At 52.7% G+C, this 27,905-nt stretch overlaps 1 protein-coding gene across 1 annotated transcript; it reads left to right on the top strand.

The window, feature by feature from the left end:
- The first annotated feature begins 14,817 nt into the window (after positions 1–14,817).
- Positions 14,818–27,641, top strand: GDF10 (growth differentiation factor 10). The gene is made up of 3 exons (XM_042908238.1): positions 14,818–15,372; positions 23,805–24,730; positions 26,692–27,641. Exons 1-3 carry the CDS (start codon positions 15,057–15,059, stop codon positions 26,881–26,883), a joined length of 1,434 nt encoding a protein of 477 aa, XP_042764172.1. The 5' UTR covers positions 14,818–15,056; the 3' UTR covers positions 26,884–27,641.
- The last annotated feature ends 264 nt before the right edge of the window (positions 27,642–27,905 follow it).

The following is a 27,905-nucleotide window of genomic DNA, read 5'->3' as shown; positions in this document are numbered from 1 at the left end:
CTGATGGCCTTGCATCCTCCATCCATAGCTCTCTGCAGGCACTGGGAACACGGGAGGAGAGAAGGCTTAACGTCTGAGTCCTTTCCAGGGAGCAGGCAGAGGGGTGGGGGGGCCTCTCATTACCTCCCTCCCAGGGGGCCTCCTAAACCCAGGCTCTTCCCAGTCAGTCCTCCAAGCCCCTCCTGGTCAGCCCCTTCCCACGGACAAGCCACCCCAGGGCTCCCACGTTCACGGAGGCTGCAGACTGGTGCCTAGCTGCCTTCTCAGTCCAGCCCTTCCCACTCTGTTCCCCACCCTCCCGTGTTCCCCATGTTGAGTGCACCAAACCATTTACTCTTCCCTGAAAATAGCTAAGGGTCGTAAAAAAGCACAATGTGTATCATTATGAACAGAGGGAGTCCGGAGAGGTAGCACCCGGCATCCAGGGGAGGCAGCTGGGTTATGCGATGCCCTGGCAGTGCAGCGGGATGCTGGGGAGGACAGAGGTGGTGCCAGGGAGGTGGAAGTTTCCATTGGCACATTTGCCTCGTCTCCAGCAGGCAGGCCTGAGTGAGCATCAGCATGAGCACAGGGGGAGCCCAGACATAGGCTTAGTGGCAGCAAGACATGGCCTCCCCCCTTCCAGTGGGGCCCGGATCCTCCTGGGGTAGGTCAGGCTAGAGGGAAAGCTAAGACTGAGCCCAGCACACGGAGAATATCAGACCATGGGATTGTCTCAGGCGTCTTCACACAGCAGCCAAGGAGCCATGGGATGGCCTGGGAACGTCTCGAAGTTGGAAATGGAGGTGTGCGAGGATATTGGTCTCCATGGAAGGGCCATGGGGAGAGAGGCAGAAACTAGAATTGATGGCCCTGTAGCATTTATTGCAGTGTTCATTTGTCCCAGACTGAGAGTTCCCTGGGTGGGGCAGGACTTTCAGTGCTAAAACCGGGAAGGTCCCTGGCCAATCAACATGGCGCCCTAGTCCTGTGATGGGCCCAAAACAGTACATATTATCTCAGTTGTTATCTCTTCACAACCACCCCATGAGGTAAGTTCATTATTATCTGCATTTTACAGAAGAGGAAACAGAGCTTGCCAAAGTGCCACACCTGCTCCAGGATGAAGCCAGCAGCCAGACCCTGGTCCACAAACCCCAATGTGGTCTCTTTCCAAAGGGCCATGGTGATTTCCAGGGGGCCAGAATTTAAATAATACACACTGGGGTCTAAGCTGGGGCCGGATGTGAATGGGAGCCAGGGAAGGGAGAGCAGTCAGCCAGACCAGACAGGCCGGGCTTAGAGGAAACTGCACACAGATGGGTTGACCCTGGAGGTGAGCCCAGCATGAAGACCTTGGGCAGCCAGGGAAGGAGACAGAGGAGAGGGTCTCCCCCTGGGTCTCTAAGGTGCCAAAGGGCTCGACAAACAGCCTGAATCCACAGCACTTTTGCCTTGGCCCAGAAAGATGCCCAAATCTGTGCTGGGCTCCACTGGGTCCACTGTATGGGGGTTGGGGGGCTCTACCAACAGGGGCAGAAGCAGGAAGGTCACAGAGCACAGCTTTGGCCATTGTAGGGTCTGACTGGACATGAGCCTGCTCATGCCCCCTAGAATCTGACCTCTTAAAGGCAGGAAGTGGGGCTGGCAGAAGCGCTGTGGGGAAAGGAGGAAATGTCAATAAGAAACCAAGTAGGTCCCAGGAGACCAAAATTATGAGTCCATCTGGATGGAAGAATACCAACTGGGAGAAACATACTACAGCCTGAAGTGCATTTACAAAGGTGAAAAGTGGTCAGGGGACCAACTAAACTCTTAGCAAGAAAACGCAGATGATGGAACACGATACGTGAAAAAAAACTCTGGGTTTTTAAAATCATGCCACAGTAATAATCAAGACTGCTTTCACAAAAGCTGAGCTATGTTCGAGGGATATAGAATGTACTGCACATTGATTGTTTTCTATATCTCAAACCGCGTTTTACATACCTTCATCTAAGACATGGTGCGGCACTCCACCACCAGGAAGCGATCAAATAACCCCTCCTACAGGTCTCTCTCAAGATTGCTCCAGAGTTGGGCATCTGGCTTGAGCCAGGCCAAAGTCCTCCCCCCAGATTTTCATACTGGGCTGGTAGGGAGTCATGCCTTTCCTCATTGGCCACAAGTAATGGAGGACAGAACAGAGAGCTGCTGGACCCATGACCCCACCACTCCTACCCCCCATCATTCTGGCATAGGAGAGAATGAAGCTGATAACTGAGGCAGAAAGAAAATGTCTACACCAGGAGGTGGCAAACTACAGCTTACTGGCCCAGTTCGGCCCAGCACTTATTTTTGTAAATAAAGTTTTATTGGCACACAGCCATGCCCTTTCATTTATATATTGTCTACGATGGCTTTCATAGGCAGAGTTGAGATCACATGGCCCACAAAGCCTAAAATACTTATTAAGTGGCCCTTTATAGAAAAAAAAGAAAATTTGCCTACCCTGGGTTCAGATGGTAACCAGGATGTTAATAGGGGTGCCTTATACATCGTTCTCATTTTTTTTTTTTTTTTACAATAGCCAAGTAGTAACTGTATAACCAGTTAACATTAGAGCTGTTTTCATTTTAGAGCGGAAAGAAGGAAGGAAGCGGGGGAGGGTGCTAGCAATGTGGAGGTCTGGGGTTTGAGTTTTCCCAAAGGCCGGCTGCACTGCTTGCTCTAGACAATCTGGTTATCCGAGCCGGTGAGCCCCTCCTTCTCAGTTGTGCTAGCTTAACTTTGGTTTCCATCAATCCTCAGTAAATCACGGAGGACTAGCAACCTTCTAGAACCAGAGGAAACTACCAACACGCTCAGAGCTGATCATTACTCTTCTTCTCTCTTGCCTTGTGTTTGAGGTCTCAAAGGGGAGGCAAGAGGGAAGCAGGGGGCAAGGAGCTGTAAATGGCTGCAGAAGCATCGTCCCCAGGCCTCTGAGTCTCCCTCTCCCCTCCTGCAGCCCTGGAGCAGACCTGTCTTTGCTCCCTAAGCACCTCCACAGGACAGACGCTCAACAGCCACAGTCTCCCCAGGAGCCCCCAGTGTACAGGGATGGGCCACATGCAGGAACCTCTCTCTATATAGGTCTGTCTGGAGCAAGTCTCATTCTGAAGGTGAAGAAAGAGCTTTGGAGGCTTAGGAGGCTGTAGGGGGGCTTCTGGGACAAGACAGAGCTTGACCCTGAATCTTGAAGGTGGGATAAGATTACAAGGGTGGGTCTAGGGTGGGGGGGCATTTTAGGCTGAGGAAAGTCTTGCTTGGGGGAATGATGGGCGTAGGTAGGAGGGACAGGCGAAACCAGGGTGCCAAGAGGAGAGGGTGTGGAGGAAACTGGTGGTGGAGGCAGGGCTAGCCCGAGAGGGTCTGTTGTACCAGGGGCAAGGGGAACGAGTAATGCTTTATAAACAGGAGAGCGACAGAGTCAACTCTGACATGAGAAGGGTTATTGTGTTGTCCAGGAGGAGGGGAATGAGGGGTAAGGCCAGATGGGAACAGGAAGCAAGAGATGACAAAGACCTGGAGAAGGGGATGGCCATGTGAATGGTTTAGGGGTGTGGTTAAAGAGGGGAGGAGCCAGCAGTGAACCTGGAGCTTCAGGTCTACATACATCCATCACAGCAGAAGCAGGTGTGGGGGGAAAAGCCTGAGATCCAAGAAAGGGTTTTGATATCCAGTAGCCGATGAGACACACTGGCCTGCGATCCAGACCTAGGTCCAGATGGACATTCAGAACTGGGATTGGTTGGAGTCATCCAAAAAGTGGAGTAGAGGAACAGCAGAGAAGCGGGAGCTCAGAATCTAGCAAGAAGCTGGGGCGCTGGGCCGAGCAACCCACGAGGAACAGAGTCCTGCCAAGAGCCTCATGAGGGAGGTTTGAAGCAGATCCTGCCCTACTTGAACCTCAAGATGCCTGTGGTCCCGGCCAACACCTTGACTGCACCCTTGGGAAAGAGTCTGATCTAAGCAACGTTCAGATTACTGACCCATAGAAACTATAAGAGTGTACTATTTTAAGCCACTGTAAGTCTGGGGGTGATTTGTTACACAGCTATAGATGACTATCCTCCCCTTCCCTCCTGTATTCATCTCTGCCCCTCCCCGCCTCCTCCCTCGGCTGGCACAGGTGTCTTCTGTTAGAGATGGGCATTTCTGTGTTACAGAGAACATGGCCAGAACAGGCATCATTCCACATGAGCAACCTGACGAATAGGGCTTATTTATCCCATCCAATCAGCTTGGAAACATCCTATCAGTAATGACTGAGCTGGCTAGCGATTCCTCTCTGGGATTCACCGTGACCAGGACAGGTGTTGGACTGGCTACCATGAACTGGACCCACTGATACAGCTGGAGGGCAGCCTCTTAGGCAGCCACACTGAGCCACATGTGTGGTTTGGGCGGGGGGCCTCCCTCCTGCACGGGAAGCAGAGGGCTGTGTCACAAAGCAAGGGAGAAAGCACTTGGGCAGTCAAAACAACAGCTGGCCACTGCAGGGACCTCAGTTTTCTCAGGGGTATAGACGCTGGGCCTTCCACTCGGGAAAGGGAGGCTGAACATGCGTGAAGCTGGAGAACATGCAGAAGGGGAGAGACGTGTTGGGAGGAGCAGGAGGATGCCGGGGTGAGGCTGGCAGGGTGAGAAGCCAGTAGCCTGGGCCCAGCGTGGGGCTCTGAAAAACCCAGGGTAGGGACTGGCAGGTGGCCCAGGGGAGGCCCAAGTGTTGCTGGCTGGAGGAAGGGTAGATGGTGGAAGGTGGGACCATCCCAGAGAGGCCAAGCCATCCCGGGTGCTCACAGTGAAGGTCAAGGAGGAAGGATTGGTTGCAGCAGTGAGGGAGAGGTGCTCTGTCCTCAGAGGGTCCACAAGAGCAACGATGGGCACATTCCGCTCCCAGCCCAGACCTTACGGGGAGGGGGGCAGGCCAGGGGGACTGACGGCAGCTGCCAGCGCAAAGAAGAGACGAGACTGGGATGTCTCCCGGGGAATGACCCATGGAGTGGGCACACAGGACAACAGTCTCTCATCCAGCTACCCAGGAACCAGGTGCAGAGATGGATTCTAGTGGAGCAGGTGTATGGGGAAGGCACACGGAACATCACCCATGAGGGGTGAAGAGACAGGCTGGGCAGAGCAAGAAGGTGAGGGAGAAGTGGTTTCAGTGGGGGCTGTGGTTGCTCCCACGGGGGCCTCTGGAGTGAGATGGCCCCTCAAAAGTGTCCAAAATTAAGCCAAGGGAACCCAAGCCTTTGTACCGTCACATGGACCAGCCAAAGGACACAGGGTGGCCCTGGAAAAAAAGAGCATGATGACCACGGGCCGGGCAGCTCTTCAGGCAGCTGGGGCTATTCCCAGGGAGGGTCTCAGCAGTGAATCATCTGCAGACAATGCTCCAGATGTGGGAGGAGTAAGGGGCTGGGTCCTGAAGGGGCAGCTGGGTGGCACCACACCATCTACACAGGCTGCCTTCTCTGGAGCTTGGGTCCATTTGCTTCCTGTCTTGATCCCACCCTATTTGGGAACCCTGTCCCAAAGATTTTGCTTGGTCTCTTGTCCTGGGAAAACATATAAGAGGAAGGTTAGAGGGATAAGGAAAGTTAGCTGGGCTTAGGACCAACAATACTCATCATCGTTCTCCCATACTACACGTTCTAGATTCTTTTCCACCTCCACTAGCACCTCTGCTGGGCTCGAGGGCTTGCCTGGTGGGGTGACCCTGACTGTCACCCTTGGAGGCCACTGTGTCCTTTTCAAGCCAATGTCTATTTGCTGTTGGAACTGGGCAGGGAGTACCAGGAGATGTCCCACTGGGTCAACTGGGTGCTAAACATAGCCTCTCTGCCCCACTGTGTCACAGCACAGGACCAATTACCTGTGTAGGATGGTGACTCCTGTCCTTCCCCACTGGCCTCTAAGCACAGTTGCTGGGAGGGATTGGCCAGTACCTGGCACTGAACATGGAAAGGAAATCCTACTATGCATCCTAGTAGAAGCATTCCTGGCCTGGGTGTCAAAAATTAAGGACTCAGGAGCACAGTTTGCCCTAGTGGGCCACCGACAGTGATGGTGACAGTGCCACTCCTACTTCGACAGCCTGGTTCCTAGACCATGAATTCGACCAGCTGAGGGCACAGCATCGCATATTCATCATTGATTCAGAGTATGTATTATGCTCTGAAGTGTTGGCACCCCATCCTCTGAGTATCATCTCAAGACGGTACCTCAGCCATGTTTTCCAACGCTCGACCAGGCTGGCAGCTGATGAGTTGTGACAGAACCAAAAGATCCGTTGGCCTGTGTCTACTGTTGTGCCTCTTTTGCTGTAAAATTAGTCCGTCAGTGCAAGACTATGTTATGTGGGACCCTGTGTCAGTGCATCAAACCCTCTGAAAGTCTGGTGGCGTTGGCTGAGGCGCTGAGGGAAGAGTGGGATGAATTCAATGACATCATCCATCCACCAAATAACTTAAGCTCATCCCGGGGTGGTGCCATAGCACAGGCTCAGCATTGGTCTCCCTCACTGGTAGGCTAGACAACTGAGAGCGGCAGTAGGTAGGTTAGCTGTGGGCAGCGGGCACTAATGCTGCTCCATTCACACACCAACTTGTTAGCACTGGGGTGACTGATGACAGAAGCTGGCTGATGTCAACCGACCAAGCCATTCTATCTCCTTGGCTGTTTAGTGCCTCTTCTGCAGTGAGTTTTCTCTGGTGGACACTAACATACAACACAAAGATCCTCTCACCTCCTGCCCACTCCTATATATTATCCACATGTCTTTTCCCTGGGCTTCTTTATCCCTGATATTTCAGTCTGTTTTCTTCAGGTCCCCAGTTGACCAAGCAAGCCATTTGCCATCGCCCACAAATCTACCTATATTCTTATCTGACGTCACTTTTCTTTCTACACAAGGTGGTGACCAGGTGTGCCCCATGAAGCTCCGCCTGTAAGGAGGATCTCCTCTCATTACTGGCTTTCAGGGCCATCTCTAAGTGAGGCTGCAATGCAGTAGAAATCCATTTTCAGTTCGTGCCCACATACTGAGCCTACTCATCCATGGATGAAACCCATACATTTTCCTTCTCCATCAATTGATCATAGGGAACGCTCCAAGTGGTCATAGGTGTAAGCGGAAAGAGAGAGACAAGAGCAATGGTTTCTCTCTCTTTGTGGTCATCTGTGGATGGCACAGAGGTCTGAGCCACCTGCTTGCACAGCTTCATTGCACCCTTGGCACTATTCAGGCCCAGTCTCAGATGGACTGCGTCCATGTCGGAAAAATTACTACAGCACCCACCCAAACACATGACTTGGTGAGCGTAAGAGAACATAGCTCATGATGGACACTTCGGGTGATCACCTGATGTGATGTCCCGTGGTTAGTCTTTCTATGCCTGCCAGTGTCCATTTGATCTATTGCAACAGAGGCAGTAGAATTAACATGGCCCTAGGGAGAGAAATACACATACTAGCAAATGTATAAGGGCACCTTCCCCACATAAATGCAAACTATTTCTAAGTTCTTGAAAGATATGGAAAAGAGGGAACTCACCAGATCAAAGGCTGCACACCATGTACCCAAAGCCATGTCAATCTATTCTAGCTGAGACACTGCTGAGGCACCAATGCTGCAATTGGGGTGATTGACACTACACTTGATTGAGTTCATGGTTGTCCACTGTCATTCTCCAGTGTCTGTCTGTTTTCTGCAGAGACCAGTCTGGTGAAGCATCCTTTGTGCTTTTAATTTTTTTTATGTTTGCCATTCCCCTTGGGACATAATACTGATTTTGATTTCTTAATATGGCTAGGGCAGCAGTGAGGGAACAATTTCCGAGGCTTCTACCTAGGCTTTCCTACTGTAAGCTTCCACTTACCTTCCCCACTGCCATGGCTTTTACCCTACAGACTAAGAAACCATTGTGAAAATTCTGGTGGCTACCAAAGACGTTCACTCCAGCTATGCATCTGAGGTTTAGGAAAGTGGCTATTGTATGAGACTCTGGGCCCAGTGATCTGGGATGGGCCAGGATCCATTTACTCACTAACCCCCATACACTCTGCTCTAACAGAGGGATAGTTTTGTTTGGGGCACCCAGTATCAATGTCAAGTTGGACCCTGTGTCTATCCATCCTTGAAGTGTCTGAATGCTGCCCGTCCCCCATATATAGCTGTTCCCTAAGCAAATGGCCATAGGTCCCTTTGGGGAAGGATGAGAAATTATCACCAATCATCCTTGCTGTGCTGTTGCCGGTTCCTTCCTTCCATAGATCTAGCCTCTCTAGTCAACGTGACCTAGGCCTAAAAACTGGTCTAGATCTAGAAATTGGGGAAGGGAGTGTGACTTTTATTTGGGTAACTGCCCTCAGCCTCATTCATTCATTCTTGGTTTAGTTCTGATTGTACAAATTGATTGAATGAAGTAAGCAATACTGTTATTGGTTGCCCATCTCTCTACCCCCTAGAGCCTCTGTGTTCTAGTAAGCTCCTCCCCATCTCTGTGTGAGTTAGGTACTCCAGCTACACTCTACATATGCCCTCTGTTTTGAAAGTTGTGTTCACTTTGACTTGAATAGTTTAGGGCTCCATTATTTGGGGATCCCTTTGTCCTAGTTCTGCTGATGTCCCAATTCATCAATAACAACTCCCAACCTGAGCCCTAGCCCACAGAGAACAGCCATCACTGAGCTTTTCATAATTTGGTGCTCTTCTCACCATCAAATTCTGTGTCACTTTGGTAAGTGGAGAGTCCTCTGAGACCTTCCATGGAACATATAGGCTTGTGGTTTTCTGCCCTTATAGACCCTCTCCACTGCCACATATCCACTTCTCTGAGCCTTTAATCTGTCCCTCCAGCGTTTACGATGGCAATTTGTCACTGTTACTTCACTTAGTGAGGGCCATTACTTTTCCCAAGCATCCAAGAGCCAACCCATAAGCATATTAGCCTCATATACTGGGGTCCTTGCCATGGTGTAAGCCCTGCAGCATGGGACAGGGCTTCTGTATTGAGAAACACTCGTTATCCAGCTCTATATCCTTGCCCCCTTGCACCACCAGGAGCCAGTCCCAATCATCTTCTGCTGGTGCATGTTGACTCTGTATTAAAACACTGCAATCTATTGTACCTTTCCCTGTTGGTGGGCCCAGCGCTCTCCTGGCTGAGCTATGTGGTGACGTGACCCTGGCAGCCAGAAAGGGGGTGATGGGTAGATTACGAGAGGGACACATGTTATACCTGCATCATCTTTGAGCAAGGGGAGCATGAGCTACTTCCTCGGGCCCAGAGCATGCAAGCAGGTATAGAATTTTCATGTTCTCAAGTGCATCAATCGAGATGCCCCCATTCCAAGTCTCAGGGTCCCTCTCCTTCCCAACTAGGACCCTGACTTTGGCATAACGGACTTGCTGGGGTTGAAAAATTCAGCCATCACTTGAGCTCTGCTACCTTCATATGTAAGTCCTGGGCCTGTTCCCCAGCTGCACCAGCTGCAGGGGGTTCTTCACAGGCTGCTGGGAAGGCTCTCTGATTTGCACACTTTGGCTTAAATTAGTGACTGATCACCCTCAACCTTTCATTATCTCTCTCCCATGAATCCATCCCACTCAGCAGGAACTGACTACTTCCATTGTCTTTATAATGATCACTTTCCCTGAACCTTTAATATTTGAGACATTGAGCCCTCCGGTTCCCCACTACATATGCCAAGGGCTATCTGGACTCTAGTGACAGCAATCAGAGTCCTCTTTGCCTTTGGACAGTAGATGTAGCCCCCAGATCCCATCTTAGAGCCCACTTCTTCACATCTCTCCTGGTACCAACTATCATAGGTCAGGTGTCTCAGGAAACAGACTGTGCGATGAAAATGTGCATGCAGAGGTTTCTGGGAACATGCACGTGGAAAACGGGATTCATCAGACTGAGAAGGTGAATGTGATATGGCTGTGACAGGAGCCTCAGCAGAGCCCACGGCGAGTCCTGGAACCCACGGCCCTTCAAAGCTGTCCTGCCTTGGGACAAGGGGGTAGGGCCTTTGCACCCTTCAGCCTAGTGGCTGCATCTGGGCTGTCCCAGGGAAGCGGACGGCTTTGGGTGATGCAATGCCTGGGGAGGTTCTCAGGTGTGAGCCATCAGGAGACCGCTCTCCTGGCAGCTGGGGGGATGTGCACCTGGGTTCTGAAAGAGGTGCTGGGTGGTATAGCACAGTGTGACTCTAGAAAAGCACGGCCGGAGGAGGCTGGCATTGTACTGAGAGAATGAGGGTCCTTCCGAATCCGGGGCTCGAGGGAACTGGCAGGACTGGAGAGAGGCTCACTGAGACAGTCGGGGGACAGTCAGGCCAGACATTAAGGGCTCAAATGCCAGGACAAGGATGTAAGGCTTTGTCCTTCCTGCAAAGGTTCCAAGAAGGATTGTTTTGGGGTTGTAAGGAGCCCAGGCAGCCCCAAAGGGGGTCCTAATTCCCAAGTGTCTCTTTGGCTGCCTCCCCCGCAGAAGTCTCCTAACTGCCTTGCTCTGGCCAACTCACACACACTGCTGCCCCCTCCCCCAAATCGGCCCCTTCAGATTGTCACTCCCCACAGTGCCGCATTCATGCGTCAGTTCTAAATAGTCCCACTGTTCAGCTTTAACGAGAAGTAATACCAATTCCCATGTTTGCTCAGAGAGCACCATATTTCATCAAACCAGAGCCCGTGCCGGCTCAGATTACTGACCGAGACAATGTTCTGTAATCCTGGTTTATTCACATGTCACGGGTATTTTAGCAAAACAGAAATGAATGGCCCGAGCCACCCTAGGAAGTAACGGGAGGGTTGGGTTCCCGCCCAGGGGAAGTCATGCTTTCTCCTGCCACAGTTCTCAGAGGAACTGACTTTGATTCTCCGAGCTTTTCCCAACTTTCAGAAAGAGAATATGGGCTGAGGAGGAGTCACAAAGTGAATAGCTATTTCCCTATAAAATGTTAACTCCACGGATGGATTTTGCCGGAGCAAAAATAAAATCTGTCATTGATTATAAAGTCCTTTGTGCCTGTTACTTCACAGATTTACTACACTCGGGCCCGGCGGCCTGGGGAGGCCCTGGGATTCTTGTCTCCAGCGCCCCTGCAAACCCGTCGGCTGCTTTTTCACAGCTCATACCCCAAAAGAGAAAAGGAACTCGCTCACATCTCTTTTGTCCATGAGGGCCCAGAGCTTTGGAAGTCTAGATGAAGGGCTGTCAGTCACACACACACCCCCGCCCCCACCAATCTCTGGACAGGGACCCACAGATACTGCTGGTAGAGGTCTATGACTTCCTAATCACAGAAACATTCTCCTTCCTTTCCCTTTCTTTTTAGCTCTTGGCGCTGTGCACTAAGAAATGCATTTCCTCTGCAGAGCGAGGCTAGGCAGAACCTCTCACCAAATTTCTCCAAGTCTGCATCCACTTTAAATAGGCTACGATCTCTTCTGAACACACAAAGAAAAAGAGTTGTAACAGGGATCCATGCTATTTAGGACTCTCTCATGCTAAAACCCTGCTAATAATCCTCGGAATACCTTGCTCCTGTCCGCATTTTAGAGCTAAAGAAACTGAGGCCCCAGAAACCTCAAACAGCTTGCTGAAGGCCATACAGCTGGGTAGTGGGGGAAACAGGCACACAAATCTAGTCCCAATTGACTCCAAAGGTCACAATGGCTCTCTCACTTCCAAGGATGGGTTGACCTGAGGCCACAGCCTCAAGCATCCAGTGTTGGAACTGAAACAGAGCCCAGGGGTCAGGCTTCTCTTGTAAATGGGAGGCTGCTGGGGTTCCAAAGAGGCGATGGGGCTGGGGACTGAGCTGGTGAGAGCCGAAAACTGACCCTCCCACCAGCTCACTGGACAAGATCATGAAACGGTTGCTCAGGAACTTTCATGCGGTGTTTATTTGGGGAGAGGTTCTGGAAGAAACCAAATGAGCCTCCCTCTCAGAACTGTCCGCTTTGGTTTTTCTCCTTTACTCACACACCGAGCTTCTTAACTATTTGAGCTTCTTCGCTTCTTCCCTGGGGGTTTCTGAGCTTCAGGGAACCAGAGTGTGGCAGACAGACCTGGAAGACTGAGGGCCCCCAAACAACTTCTCACCTCTCTGAAGAGAGTCCTCCTCCCCATCCCAGTCGTCAAGTCCAAGACCTCGGGGCTCCCGATAAGAACAGTGTATGACGCCCCCAGGACCCCGATCCTTTTAGGAGGAAGCTGTCAGAAATCACAGCTCTCAGGACTGGAATCCACAGTCCGCCATCCCAACTCTTATTCTGAGCTACAGCCTGAGCTATTAAAAACAAAACCTTCTCGTTGGCAAGCTCCACAATTAGCCTCATTTCCACGCTAGAAACACTGTTCTGCATGAGCTGAAATTGCACAGCAATTGTTTCTTGTCTTAGCGATGCTGTTTGCAGGCCGTGCTGGGAGCCAGCGAGGATGTGACCCGGTGGTAATCTGAATTGCTTCACCAAACACATTTTTATCCCATCATCTCGGCTACATGAAAGGGGGCCATAGTGCTCCAGTGTTCAAGACTTAAAGTCCCGCTGTTCAGCAATAAAATGAGGCAAGAAATATTAGCCGTCCCTGGCTGATGCCTTAATTCTTTCCCAACAATTCAGAGAATCTGTACCCTACAGGTTTTAGTGCTGGCTAAAGCCTGACCCTCAGGCTGGCTTGAATGGAGGGGGAATGAGTTAAGGAGAGCAAGAAGGCTTTAATGGACACAGATCCCGAATAGCCCAGCTTGTCCCGGCCTCCTGCGGACTAACCCTCCTTTTCACAGGCCTCGATTGTGTATGGCTCCAGCAGAGACAAAACTACCCATGAGCAGAGGTTACCCCCAGCCGGTACAGGTCAGAGGCATTCTGGGGGAGAAGGGGAGAGGAGGGGAGAGGGGAAGTGAGGGACACATGGAGAAGGAGGAAAGCAGGGGTGGGGGTGGGGGAAAAGGAGCTGTAAAAGTCTGTGTGGATCGTTTATAAGGGCAGATCCATCAAGTCTAAGGCTGTGACTTGATCATCTTACCTCCAGGCGAGCAGTTTTGAAAGCTGTTTCACAGAACAAACGGGAGCTACATTAACGGGAAGTTGAATGTGATGTGAGATAATTATCAAAATAAATAAAATGCTTCTCTATAGTCTTCCAAAAGCTACAGGCCTGAGGGTCAGAGGCTTTCAATAGGATAGCCTCTAATCAGACACTGCAAGATTTAAAAGAATTACAAATAGGTTGTGTTTTACACACTAACAGAAGCTTTTTCCAGCAATTTTTCAATTATTGCATTGTGAGCCCTCCAAGAAAAGTAACGATTCTGGCTCACGGAGCCCAAAGTTACCAAGTAAAGGGAACAGGGTGTTCACAAGTTTGCAAGCAGTCCTTTGAAATGTAGCATAGGCAGTATCCTAGATAGTTCTGGAAGAACATGGGTTTGAAGAGGTCCTTTCCTTCCTTCACAGAGATTTGTAAACTTTTTGTGTGGGCCTTGGACAATTTTCTCAGTCTGATGAAACCTGTGGACACTTTTTCAAATGAGTTTTTTTTTAAATATACAATATACAAGGAAGCCAATTCCATTAAAATATAGTTATCCAAATATTTTTAGTATACGTGCTGCCGAAGTGAGCACTCCAAATATTTTTAAAAACAACTTTCCAACATAGTAATCTAACTGCCTTTTTTATTAATTAATGGAAGCCTCAGGTATGTTTAATGCCACTGTGATTGGTTGCCTACATTTCTAATATTAGAAAATGCTAAGTTTCAGTTACAGGTTATTGAAAATAAAAATGTAAATTTTCCCCATCCAAGTTCACAGACCCCCAGAAATTCTCTCCATGGACAAGAAACCACACTAAAGGCAGGATGAAGTTCAGGACCTTCTGACCCAGGGCTAAGCTGAGGGGCAGTGGGCCAGGGACTCACTATCCTGTCACTTTATTGTGAAACCTTGGAAAATCTACTGCTTTCTCTCCTCCTGTCCTGACGCCTTGGAAACGTTTTGTAAAGCAGTTTGAAACCACATCCTTCTGCAAGACAATCCTGATGGCTACTTGTCCAAAGATTAATAAAGACCTTTGATGTACTTCTTCAACAACTGGAATCGTTCGTTGTTGCCAAACATGGGTCAGTTAATGGACTAATTCTGAATTTTAATGAGGATCTGGTTCCAGTTGCTCTGCGTTGGTTAAGCTTTGGAGTTAGGATTTCTCTTTTCAGAGGCTGCCCAGGGAGGGTCCGTGTTCGCCTCACTCTTGCATTTTGGATACACATCGGCTCGGAGGCAACCTGGCATACACACACACACACACACACACACACACACCCTTTCGGGTCCTCACGGGGGAGCTGTCATCTTGCAACTACATAGTCATCACATGCCATTACAGGGGCAACCCGGCAGGCGGGCCCCTCTCCCAAGGCCGCCCAGCCCCCCGCGCAACCCTGGCCAGGCTGTGGCGCCGACACACAGGAGCCGGCCCGGTCCGGGTCTCCGTCTCTCTGCAGGGGAGCGGGGAGCGAGCTCGCCCACGCCCACGCCCCCCACACTCCCGGGCGCACACTCGGGCGCACACCCCTGCGCGCGCACGCCGCCACACACGGGCGCACGCACACCGCAGCCGGGCCAGGGACAGCCGTGTCGGCGGCGGCCCCGCGTGGTCCCGGGCGCACAACCGGTCCCCCCGAGGGCGCCGCCGACCGCCCCGCCCCGCCCCGCCCCCCGAACCCTCGGAGCAGGGCGCCCAGTGGGCTGCAAAGTTTCGCCGCGCGAGTCCGCTGGGGCGTCGCGTCGGCTCAGGTTTGGCTCGGCTCCGCGGGGCTCCGGACGGCCGTGACCGCTGGCCCGCGGCTCGGGCGGCGAGGACGGACCTGCGCGCTCGCCTCGGGTCCCGCTCTACCCCGCGCCCCGCGCGGATCTCAGCATCCAGCGCCCCGCGCGCCCTCCCGCCGCCACAGGGTCGGTCCGCAGTCGCCGGTGCGCCCGCGAGTTCTCTCCTCCTCCCAGGCTTCGACCCTCCTTCGCCGCCGCCACCCACCATGGCCCGTGGCCCTGCTGGGACGAGCCCGGGAAGGCGGCCCCAACTGTTGCCGCTGCTGCCTCTGCTTCTGCTGCTGCTCCGGGACGCGGGAGGCAGCCACCCGGCCCCCGCCTGGTTCGCATCGCCTGCAGCCTCTGATGGTCTGGCTGGGATCAAGGACCCCTGGCGGTCCCTGGAGGACGCGGCCACCACTCTGGGCCCCGGCGCCCAAGACATGGTCGCTGTCCACATGCTCCGGCTTTATGAGAAATACAGTCGGAGGGGCGCGAGGCCAGGAGGGGGAAACACGGTTCGCAGCTTCCGGGCCCGGCTGGGTAAGTAGAGGGGGCCCCGGGCACCCCCTCTTCTCCTAGTCCCCCTTCCTCACTTATTCATCCTCCCCTGCCACTGCACCCTCTTTGCTTCTTCCTTCTAGTCATAGACTCATTCATTCATTCATTCATTCACTATTCAGCAAGCACTTTATGCCAGGCTCTGAGACTCCAGTGGAGACACCAGAGTGGCAGTGACACAGAATTCCTGCCCCTAGCGTGCTGCCAAACCTGGGAAGGTGTCACACTTGTGTAGACATAGACCACCCCATACACAAAGCTTTAAGCGTAGGGTGAGATGGTACTGGGCTGGGGAAGCTCATGGTGGGTGGTATCCGTGTCATAGGGATGAGACTTGTTGGCTCTTGACAGATGAGAAGGCTCTTGACACTGAGTGGGTCCAGTCGGGTGGGCATAAAGCAGTCCAGATACTGCCGGACACGGCCCAGGCAGAGGACATGAAGCTCTAACTGGGGCACACAGTGAGTTGGGTGGCTGGGCCAACAGAGTGAACTGAGAAGGGCTTTGGGTGCCTTGTCTTGGGTACACACAACTGAGACCTCCATGAAATGCAGCACTAACCTTAAATGTTAAGACCACAGGGCTTTCAGGAAGGGTCCAGAAGCTTGGGCAGTGGGGGCATCCTACTCCCCTCCCACCCTTGCCCCACCTGAGCAGATCCTTTCCCCTCTCCTCATTTCTTGGAGGGAGCTGGACAGAGGCCACTTACAGAGCACCCCCCCCCCCTCCGTCCTGCACTGAGAGCACTTTGGGGCTGTGGCCTCAGCTATCAACCAGCCCCGGCTGGGCTACCACTCCAGGCCCTGGGCAAGGTGCAGCCTGGTGGCAGGGGTGGCGGGAAAACCCTGGTTGTCATGGAGACCACTCATGGTCACAGAATATCATGCCAGAAAATGTGGGTAGGGGTCCCTGCAGCCCTTGTGGGGGAGAAGACCATTTATCAGGAGAAAGACTGTTGGTCTCTAAGGTCCCTCCTGAGGTGGAGGGGAGCAAGCCCAGCACTGGGGCCAGACAGGCTGGATCAGGTCGGCCACCTGTTGATTGCTGGTTGTGTGACTCAAGGTAACACCTATGGTTTCAAAGCCAGACCTGGGAAGCTTGGCCGTGTGTAACTGTGTACTGGGGACTATCTGCCACGGAGAGGCCTGTCCCCCCCACCCCCCACTTAGCAGACCACTTGGTCAGTGTTTCTGGGCTCCAACCGGATCTAACTCTGTCCTCCCCTGTACTTTTTATTCACCGCATGGAGTCCATGTCTGGAGCATCATTATTAAATTAAGCCACTCAAGAATTAGCCAGCATAAAAATGACCTCGGGCGAATCACTAAAGCTCTGTGGACTTTAGTGTACTCATCTACCAAATGGGCTGGTCATGCCAGTATCTTTCCTGTGGGGTTGCCCAGAGCCCAGCACTGGCCAGATGAGGTATTGGTGCATGTTGTTTCCATGGGAATACAAAGCATTTGTGTTCATATAGGTGAAGACCTGACCTTGCACCCACTGACGCAGTCCTCAAAGCCTTGTAGTTGAGGAAAGCAAGGCCAGCCAAGTCACCGCTGCAACAGGGGTGAGCGCGTCCACTGAGCGCACCCACTGCCGCAGCCCGGGCGTGGAGGTGCGTGGCCTTGTCTTTCCACTTTCACAGAATGGGGGCAGTAGAAGTAATAACGAAGCATTGGATGTTAGCCCTGAGCAGGACCTGGAGACAGTACTTCAAATCCAGCCCTCCCATCTTACAGATAAGGAAACTGAGGCTGAGGTAGGGGGGCTGTTCACAGTGGCACCTCCCATCTGCTGTGCCCACTGCTAGCATCCTCTTCCCACCTTCAGCAGAACTAAACCCGGGACTTAGGAGACGGAGGGCAGAAAAGACAATTCTCTGGGAGATCAGAATTATTCGGGACCAGTGTGCGACTGACAAATGCAGCACGCTTATTTGGAACCGTTTGACAGCCATGAATACCAGCCCCAGCCAGCTCCACCAGCCTTACCCCTCGGGGCATGGGTTTCTTGTGCACACAGTGGGGAGGGGAAGATTCGGTGGGATGAGGTGGGTTTGTGCCTGACATAGCGTAGGCCCAGGCAGTTTGGTTTCTCATCTCCCTCCTTCCATTCACACCAAGCCCCTCGCCAGCCCTCAGAGATGCCTGGTTTGTGACCCCGCGATCCAGCTGCGAGCCTGGGCAGGGCCCCTCATCTTTGGGTGAGGCACAAATGTGGGGCCTTTAGCTCCGGCCCTCGAACATACTGGTACCATCCTGTGGCCTGACAGTGGCCTCTGCAGCCCCAGTGGTCTAGTCCCTGCAGCCACGTTCCTTGTTGCAATGGAACCACATAACTTGCATGCTACCACGCACCCATAGCTCAAGTGCTGAGTGTGGGCTGTGAGCTGGACTGGTAAGGTCCAAATCCTGAGGCTGCGACCAGCATAAGGGACTGAACTTGTCCACCACTCAGGTTTTGTTTTTCACTTCTAAAATGGGGCTAGTAATGTTCCCTTCCTTATAGGGTTTTTAAAATGAACTGAGGTATGTCAAGTGCTTAAGACAGTGCCTAGCACGTGTGTCCGTAATTTATTAGATGCTACTATTTTTGCTTCAGCCACCCCTGCCTCCCTCCCTTCCATTGCCCCCTGAAATGTATCTTGTTCCCTATTAAGTCTACAGCAGTGGAGAGAGTTTCTGAGCCAGACGCTGAGGGTTAAGGTTAGGTATTCCCTGCCCCCACTGCCCCAAACAACTTGTGTTTAAATCTGAGCTTTTCCACTGACCTGTGTGAAATTGGGCAAGTTACTTAACCTCTCTGAGCTTGATCCTTCATCTTTAAATGAGAGTAGTAATACATACCTATCCACCGACAATGCCAAAAGTCACGTTCATTTCAGTTCTCCCGAGCACTTCACTAGGTGGCAGGTACTGTAAGTTCAGAGGATGCAAAGATGCAGACACTCTTGGCCCTGCTCAGAAAAATGCACGAGCTGGTGGGTCAAGAAGAAATAAGTGCTGTGCAGTGAGAAGGGGCGGTGGGCGTGTTTTGGGGGCCAAGGGACCTGATGACACTGACCCAGCAGGGAGAGGGCCAGTGGGGAGGGGCCAGTGACACCTTCCCAGAGCAGGTGAGCAGACATCGGGGGGTGGGGGGTGGGGGGGAGGCAAGGGAAGAGAGGGGGAAGAGAGAGAGCATGAAATAAATTTGTGCTCACCTGAAAATCATAGAAAATCACACTAAAGAAAAGAACTCGTTCCTAATCACAAACCAGAGTTAATACATATATATTATAGTTTATATAAACGTATTACTATATTCTCTATATATGTACAGTATCTAATAAGATCATATCTTTAACATGCAGGTAAAAGTTGCTATATCCTCATTTGAAGTTACCTTTTACCCATTACCGGTCATCCCGAATTGGTTTTCATGCCTGTCGGCCATTTGCAGTTTTCCCTATGGAAATGGCTTCCTCCTTGATGGGGTTCTTGACTTTTTCTTACTGATTTGTAGAAGCTTTTTTGTGTAGTAAGGATATTGACTCTTCATGTGTAATAGATGATTTCCTTACAAAGCATGAGTGTGATGCGAGGGATGACAGTGATCTGGGGCCACAGTAGCAGTTGAGGAGGGGCCATGGGTAAGGACAGTGGTGGAAGGCTGCAGAGTTCAGGATGGCTGTGGAGAGACAGGACACAAAGCCAGGAGGAACTGCGGTTGGTCAGACGCAGGAGGAGAGAGGCTGTGAGACTCTCTGGCTCCTTCTAGAGGTGTGGACAGGAGGACAGGGAGGGGGCAAGGACAAGGTGCCCTGAGCGTAGCAGTAGTTGGCGACACCACACGGCCAGTATGTTCTGAGCGTGTTCAGTGCCAGGCACCATGCCGTGAGCTCTACAGAGATGATCTTACAACTTTGGGAAGTGCCTACAAATACTCTGCCCAGCTCAGTGTGGAAACTGAGGCAAAAAGAGGCCCCATGACTTGCCTAAGGCTCCACAGCTCGTAAGTGATGCAAGCAGGATTCCTCTGAGGCCTGCCTGAAAATAGATGCTTGATGCATGTTCGTTCTCTTCCCTCTGTGCCCATGGCTGGCCCGTGGCTCCCTTCCTCCAGCTTCCATGGGTGCTTCAGCCTCACGTTCTCCCTCTGGTCTCCCTGTCGGCTGTTTCCAGGGCGGTGGCTGAAGGGACAAATCCCATGTGGCTTGGGTTCTGTTCCTATAGGGAGGAGCAGTCTGAAGGTCCTCTTGTCCTGAAGGTTGGCTGGCAGGGTACCTGGGGGAACCCTTGGGCTAGAGCCGCCTCTCCCCCCACCTCCAGTCCCATCCCCAATACCCTCGGAAAGGAGGCTGAGTGCCCACAAAGCGGACCCAGTTAGGGTTCTGAGATTTCAAAAACTCCAAGGAAAGATGGGTTTGTCTAAATAAAGTCAGTCCTTTCATTCTCAGAGAGGCAGAATTCCAACCCATCCAAATAATGACTTGTGTTTGCAAAATGTTTTGCAGTTCACAGCACATGGGCTTTGTTACATTTGCTGTTAGGTAGATCACCATTCTATCTAGAGTACACAGGGGAGCGTGGCCTTGGGGTCAGATAGACCCGGGTGCTCTGCCCCTTACCAGCTGTGTGACTTTAGGCAAGTTAGATACCCTTTCTGAAGCTCCATCTTCTCTCAGAGAGTGAATGACCCGTCTGCTCTCCTCTTTGGGAAAATGTGGAATCAAACATGCATACATGCTGGAAGCCTGGACCTCCATAACTGGTAAACAAGATTATTCCTATTTTAAAGAGGAGAAAGCTGAGGCTCAAGCGAAAGTAACTGGACAAAGATCCTGCTGCCCCGTGTCTCCAGGGGGATTTGTATCATCTCTGTCTTACCAAAGAATGAGGTTTTCTGTCTTACCAAAGAACGAGGTTTTCTGGACTTCTTTCAGGATGTGTTTGCTGAACCCCAGGGCAGCAGGCCAGGAATCACCCTTTGTTAACTGGGACAGACAGATCTAGCAAAGACCCCACTCTCCCCTGTCATTCACCACGTACTTCTGAGCGGAAGTTTGAGCAGAGACCTGAAGGGGAGAGGGGGCGGTGCCTGCCGCAGGAGGCTTGATGGCCAAAAAGCCACAGCTGAGGCAAAGCCCTGAGAGAGTATGCTTCCTGTTGGAAGGACCAGAAGCCAGGGTGACTGGGGCAGAGATGGGGGTGGGGTCGGAGGCAGGCCAGGTCAAACAGGGCCTCTGCAAGGGGTCCAGTGTTGCTTTAGGGCCAATGGAGGGCTCTGAGCAGGGCAGTGACCTGTGAGTGAATGCCCAGGGCCTCCCTTGGACAGTGCTCTGCAAAGCTGTGACAGGGCAGCAGATGGCGTCATCACGATGGCCTGTCTATGGCCTGAGGTGGCTCTGACCACCTTTTCCAGGACCCCCCATCAGCCCAACACTTAGCCCAGAGTAGGAGTTTCCGAAATGTTTACTAAGAAAGGGAGGGAGGCATGGAGGGAAGCAAGAAAGAGAAAGGAAAAGAATCATATAAAAGGAGGGAGAGAGGAAGGAGAAAAGAAGGGAGGGAGGGAGGAACTTTTCTTGCTGACCATGAGATATGGCACCAGCGCGGTTCACAGGAAATAGGAAGTTCTCTTGGGTGTTTCGCCTTTGAGGCCCAGGCTCATCCAAGCCGGGAGACTTCACGTAGGTTCCCCTTATCTCAGCCACAGCCCAGAGCCCCCTGCACTACATGACTCAGGAGCGGTCAGAGAGCAGACCCAGCCTGCAGCCCTTCGCAGGTGGGAGACGGGGGGACCCATCTCCACCCACAGTTCCCAGCAGAGCGGGTCTTCAGGCAGCAGACTGCCTCATGAGGGGCAAGCTCCTGGTGTCCAAAGGTGGCTCAAGCCCAACGGAGGAAGGACTCCTGTCCTGAGTGGGATGGATCAGGCTGTGTGACCTCAAAGGTCTCTCCCCGTCTCTGCGGTTCGGAGCCTTAAGAGAGGGGCAGCATTTACTGTCCCTCTCCTGCATTCTGGGCATAAATAACCCTCAGGGAAGGCCAGCTCTCCTCTGAGGCTCCTTGGGGGCAGGCCTCCCAGCACCTTCCTTGGACCACACCTGTCTCAGGCCAAAGCTGCTGGCCCTGCCATGGTGGTCACAGCCGACCTTCTTCATAGACCCTGTAGCCCTTTAGCTCCACCACTAAGAGGGAGGCTGAGGGGCTGTTCTCTAGGGAGGCCCATCTCTGTGCTCCCAGTCTGCTGCTCACCAAAGGTTCTAAGTTCCTAGGCCAGAGATGCTTGCTTCCTGCTGTGATGGGCAAGCTCCTTGGAAAGAGTCAGAGATGCCCATCCTAGAGCCTCTTCAGCATTTTCTAACAAAGAATCTGTAGCAGAAAAATACGCTCAAATTGGATGAAAGAAGAAATACTTCATCTGCCTTGTGAGCTGGGTTACAACTCAGATAATTTGGATCACTGAGGGGACACCGAGTTGCTCGCCAGCCTTGATGTTTGGATAGAAGTGGGAGGGAACCACATTTAGGGGATCTTCCTTGGTGCCTGGCACACTACATATGCTCTTTATTTAATTCTGCAGAGAATTATGTGAGATGGAGACCCGACTCTCTGTCCAGGGCAGATGAGCTTGGGGTGGTCCTGATGCAGCCTGGGGGCCTGGTTCCTGTGGCCCTTTCTAGCCCGACGGCTGTGGGGGCTGCATTGTTGGGGAGCTTGCTCCCCACCCACACATCAACCTAAGATTCACAAACTGGCCTGATGGTTGGAATCCCCCGGGATGCTGTTCATAACACAAATTCCTTGGCCCCTCTGTCCCTGACCCTCTGAATCAGCATCTCCAGGGGAGGAGAGCAGAGATCAGGAAGTTGGGGAAATGTGGAACTTGAGCCCGTAACACTCCAGGCTGCAGTGTCTGGAGAAGCCAAGTGTAAATGGCCTTCAAGGCCCCCTGCACGGCTCCTTGTGTGTGGAGCATGTTGGGAGGCTGCCACTGTCTCCTGCGGGTTTGCTCCAAGGGGTCACAAAAGGCAGGGTCTTTAGGGTGTCATCCAAACCTTGATTGACATTTATCAGGCCCTCCTTGGATATGCTTTTCCTTTCTTTCCTCTTTCTCTCGTAGTCCCTTAAGAGTACACGACAATTCCCAATCGAATTATACCTTCTTCCTAATAGAAGGAAATAACCTTAACCTGAAGATTTCGGTTAAATAAAAAAAAAAAAAAAATCCAAGCTGATTCTGTGGGTGCAGGTGTTAGAGAAGCTAAGGACCTGACACATGCCCTTTGGGCCCAGTGTCCCTGCACACATACACACTCCCATGCTTGGGGGCTCTGTCCTTCTGGCAACTTTTCCCAGAAGTTTTCACCAGCAGACAGACACCTGGCATCAGGAAGTAGAGCAGCTGGAGGAAGGCAGCCAACCTGGTGGCTCTGGTGTCCCGCCAGCCTGCAGTGTCATAGGGAGGCCTTGGGAATGACCCCTCCCTCCTACTCGAACCTTCCAGAGGATGTGGCCATTCAGAGAACTCATGCTGCCTGATCTTGGGGCAGCTTCCTGGGGCCACCGATGAGGATGTTCTGCTCCGTGACCCTAGGGTTCACCTAGTAGAACCAAGAAAGAGGTGCCTGACAGCCTCAGGGATGCAGAGGCCAGAGCATTCTAGAGCTGCAAATGCAGTGTTTGAGGAATCCCAGTGCTTATCATGATCTGGGCCTCTGGAGAGCAACCTGGTCTTTGGGGACTCTGTTGAGTGGTTTTGTGCAACCCTGATACTGCCCTTTCTTTGTAAAAAAAAAGCTTTAAAAACCCTTAGGCAAAACAAATAGAAGACACCCAAACAGCTGTGCCCTTAAGGCCAGTTTTCCTCAGAAAGCACTCAGAATGCAGGGAAAGTAAGGTAAGAGGGGTTCTACTTCATTCACCTCGTTTGGAAGAATGACTGCATTTGATATCTGTGAAACAGAGGCCTGGGCAGATACAGGAGGGGGGCTGTCAGCAGGGCTTGGACCCAACCCTACCCATCCCAGAAACCTGATTCCACCTTATCTCCTCCACCAGCTGTCAGTGATGTTTGTCCATTTGTTCACTGAATGACACTGGAGTGCAGGGAGAGGAGGCATGTGCCTTAGGGCCCGGCAGGCCTGAGCCCCTGTGTGTCTACTACCCTTTGCTTGGAACAATGGTATATTTATTGACGGTCCCCAACTGCTCTGACCTCAGTTTTTCATCTGTTCATTGGGGATAAGTAAGGGTACCCTCCTCAGTTTACTATGAGGATTACATGAGAGGAAGAAAGCCTGGCTGGCCTGGAGGTGCTCGCTAAATGGGCACTGTTCCTCCAACCTGGCCCCTGGAGGGAGACCCAGGGACCCCCCGGACCTATCTTAGAAAGAACCTAACCTACTACGGTCTGTCCTTCCCTCACAGAAGTGGTCGACCAGAAGGCTGTGTATTTCTTCAACCTGACTTCTATGCAGGACTCAGAAATGATCCTCGCGGCCACATTCCACTTCTACGCAGAACCTCGGTGGCCCCGGGCACGAGAGGCCCCATGCAAGCAGCGGGCCAAGAATGTGTCCTGCCGCCTACTGCCCCTGGGCCTGCCCGCTCGCCAGCACCTTCTCTTCCGCAGTCTCTCTCAGAACACGGCCACACAGGGGCTGCTCCGCGGGGCCATGGCCCTGGCGCCCCCGCCACGGGGACTGTGGCAGGCCAAGGACATCTCCCCCATCGTCAAGGCAGCCCGCCAAGATGGCGAGCTGATCCTCTCTGCGCAGCTGGATCCTGGGGAGAAGGCCCCAGGGGTGTCCAGGCCCAGCCCGCACGCGCCCTACATCCTCATCTACGCTGACGACCTGGCCATCTCAGAGCCTAACAGTGTGGCAGTGACACTACAGAGATATGACCCCTTCCAGGCTGGGGACCCGGAGCCCGGCGCTGCCCCCAACAGCTCGGCGGACCCCCGCGTGCGCCGGGCCACGCAGGCCACTGGACCCCTCCAGGACAACGAGCTGCCAGGGCTGGATGAGAGGCCGGCGCACGCCTCCCACGCCCAGCACTACCACAAGCACGAACTGTGGCCCGGCCCTTTCCGGGCGCTGAAGCCGCGGCCTGGGCGCAAGGACCGCCGGAAGAAGGGCCCGGATGTGTTCATGGGCTCCTCGAGGGTGCTGGACTTCGACGAGAAGACGATGCAGAAAGCCCGGAGGAAGCAGTGGGCCGAGCCGAGGGTCTGCTCCCGCAGGTATTTGAAGGTGGACTTCGCAGACATCGGGTGGAACGAATGGATCATCTTGCCCAAGTCCTTCGACGCCTACTACTGTGCCGGCGTGTGCGAGTTCCCCATGCCCAAGGTAGGCTGTGTCTGAGTAACACCGCTGCGTTCAGCCCCTTGTCTGGCTGTGACTCTCGGCACGGCCCCTGCCGGCAAGTCCCTCTGCCCCGGGACCTGCTTCCTGTCTGTAAAATGGGGATTGGAACACCTCGCATCGACTCAAGGTAGGAGACAGGTAGGCAGAGGTCCTAGAGCAGCAGCCTGTCAGGCGAATACAGCCCACAGACAGACGTGGATTGGCTGTGCTTTTGAAAGTGCTGACTTAGTTGAGTTTGAATTTTAAATCAGAACATTTCTTCGTTTGAAAAGGAGAACCCATCTCCTTAGGTGTGTGTTCCCACATAGCAGCTGCCTTACAAGGATTGAGTCCATGCTGCCCCCCTGTAGACAGGACAGGCCTCTGAAGCCCCTTCCTCAGCAAGGCTCTCATTTCTGTTCCTGGCCTGGAACTCAGGGTGTTGGCATATGTGACCAGTGGAGAGTTGGCCTCAGTGGCTTCCTGTATGGACTCCCTGCTCCCCGCCTCCCACTCAGGGCAGGGACCCACGGGACAACTAGCTTTCACTTGTACGAGTCTGCAGGAAACATCTCATGAGGCCATTGTGCTGGCCCTGGGGTTCCAGAACCTCACCTTCCCTCCAGTCTGGGTTGTGGCTCTGTCCATCCAGTTCCCCACAGCCAGAGCTGTGGTGGGCTGGCTGCCAGCTGATGTCGCCCCTCCCCACAGTGTGCACACTTTCCTCCAGCTTAGCTCCTCTGCTGAGTTCCAGGTCATTCCTTCCCCTTCCAGAAAGGAAGTCAGTGCATAAATCCAATTTGAATGTAAATAAATCAGTCAGCTGGGAAATCCCAGCCGCAGACACAGGCAGCATTAACCTGTTTGGGGAATTAAGGGGCTTTTCCTTAAAGCCACGCATGTGCAAGAGAGAGGAAGGGAGGTGCCCAACAGGGAGACAGGTATTGGCCTGAAGAGCCTATCACAGGCCTGGGCAGATACAGGATGAGCAGTCGGCAGGCTCCAGCTGGCTGACCCAGCACTTACCTTATCAGTCTAGCTGGCTGCCTGCCGCCTTCCCTGACAGCAGCCTGAACCCACAAATCAGATGTCCCTCCTTTCACCTCCCCACGCAAGGGGGCTTCCTCATCAACGCACTGTATATAAAACTTCCTTTGGCCCGAAATGAGCTGAAACTCCCGTGGCTTGGTCTTGTTTCTCTTGTTGGAGGTGTGTGAGACAGCATTCTCTGTGTTTGTGGCTACGGCCCAGGCTCTTCTGGGTATGCGACTCCGCCTGGGGAGGGAAAGAAAACCCACGTGGCTCCTCCAACTTTCCTTGACTTTTGGCTGCTTCCTAACTGAGCGGTCTTGATCAGGTTACTTTGACATTTGAAGCTTCCATTTCCTATTGGAATTAAGGTAGTCCCACCCCATACCACTGATACTATGACGAGATGAAGCAGCCCCTGACATCCCTCCCCCCCTCCCCCCACAGTCACACCCTTCTGGGAAATGTCCATTTCCAGCCCCATCACGCTGGTGCGCCCACGCCTGCGGGCCTTCCCCTCCAGTGCTGAGAACACCCTCCCACTGGAAGCATGTCTGAACTCCTCGGACTGTGAAATCTGGGCAGCTGTGGCCCAGGCAGAACAGCTAGGCATCGCCCTCTGGATAACTCCTGCCCAGTTCCAGGAGCTCCTTGGGGATGAGCGACGCACAGGTGCCCCCAAGTGGCCAGTGCCACGAAGGGATGTGTCTTCCCTCCGGGAGACGTGAGGGGCGGGAAGGCCCGAGGCCCTTGCACATCTCCCTGGGATGCAGTCTGTGGCTGACTTCAGAGGAAATGTGTGCCCAGCCCCGGAAAGTCACCATTTTCTCCTAGATTGACACCTTTTCTGTGGCCTCAGTCAAGGATGCTCTGGTGGTGCAGTGGGTGGGTGAGGGCAGAGCGCCTAGGTAACCATGCCCTTTCCTGTCTTTCAGATGGTCCGCCCGTCCAACCACGCCACCATCCAGAGCATCGTCAGGGCTGTGGGCATCGTTCCGGGCATCCCAGAGCCTTGCTGCGTTCCCGACAAGATGAACTCTCTTGGGGTCCTCTTCCTGGACGAGAACCGGAACGTGGTTCTGAAGGTGTACCCCAACATGTCTGTGGAGACCTGTGCCTGCCGGTAAGACCAGCCACTCTGGGTGGAAGGAAATCTCCACCCCACCCCACATCCAGCAGGGTAGCATCCTCAGGGCCTTCTGGGGTGAGGCCTTGATGAGGGGTGCAGCTGTATATGTGGGGCAGAGCTCAGAGGCACCCTGGCTGGGTCCTAGAAAGATCTGTCCCCTGGGGCACATTCTGGGGTCTCTCATTGCCAATGACTTAGCCCCCTACATGCCAGTCTGAATCCCCTGAAAGAATCTGGGAATTAGGGCTCGCCTGAAGGCTGCCCATTGCCCATCCCTTCTGCTCTGAAGACCTGAAAGCCGGATGTGTCTGTAGTGTTGGCTTTTGTGACCATCATCTCAAAACCTTGGGAGAAGACTGCAAACTTGAGGGCACCTGCTCTCTTCACAAGAAAGAACCTCTGTTTAAAGAATCCGTTTAAAACACTCTGGGCCACATACTGATTCTGGAAAACAGGGCCTAAATAACGGTATAAACTTCCAAACTCTGCTGCAAAAGCTTTCACAGAAGCCGTATGCACCTATAACCAATTTTGGTTTCTTTTTCTTAATATATATTTTATTTTAAAACGAAGAGGAGGGGGTGGACGCCATTCCCCGCAGAGGTAATCGTGCCGGTTAAGTGTGCATTGTTTAAACATGTTTATTGAAATAACACCTACAATAATATGTTGGAATACTAAAAAATAACCAAGATTTTTATATTTTTGTAAATTATACTTTCTATACTGTAGATTGTGTATGTTATGTGTTTTTATGGGATGCTAATAAATTAAAGGTACAGTGGTATCTTGAAAAACTGAATGTCACCCATTCCAAAATATGGAAGGATCCCTATCTATAAATATGACATCTTGGGGGCTGCTGGGGACACAGCCTCCTTTAGGAGCAGAGCCGCACCCCCCCCCCCCAGGCCTCTTCACACCTTCTTGTCTCTATCCTGAACTCCAGAAAACAGCTACTCCTATGCCTTCCAGCATGCTGCCCACCCACTTTGCCCCACAGGTGCCACCCTGGGCTCA

The sequence above is a fragment of the Panthera leo genome, chromosome D2 (genome assembly GCF_018350215.1).
Source record: "Panthera leo isolate Ple1 chromosome D2, P.leo_Ple1_pat1.1, whole genome shotgun sequence".
Lineage (NCBI taxonomy): Eukaryota > Metazoa > Chordata > Mammalia > Carnivora > Felidae > Panthera > Panthera leo.
This window is presented reverse-complemented; position numbering and strand designations above follow the sequence as displayed.

What these genes read in the sequence shown, in the direction of transcription:
- GDF10 (XM_042908238.1), top strand. Translation starts at nt 15,057, where the DNA reads ATGGCCCGTGGCCCTGCTGGGACGAGCCCGGGAAGGCGGCCCCAACTG. An exon ending in CAGCTTCCGGGCCCGGCTGG is followed by an intron (nt 15,373 to 23,804) that starts GTAAGTAGAGGG and finishes CTTCCCTCACAG; the next exon opens with AAGTGGTCGACCAGAAGGCT. An exon ending in GCGAGTTCCCCATGCCCAAG is followed by an intron (nt 24,731 to 26,691) that starts GTAGGCTGTGTC and finishes CCTGTCTTTCAG; the next exon opens with ATGGTCCGCCCGTCCAACCA.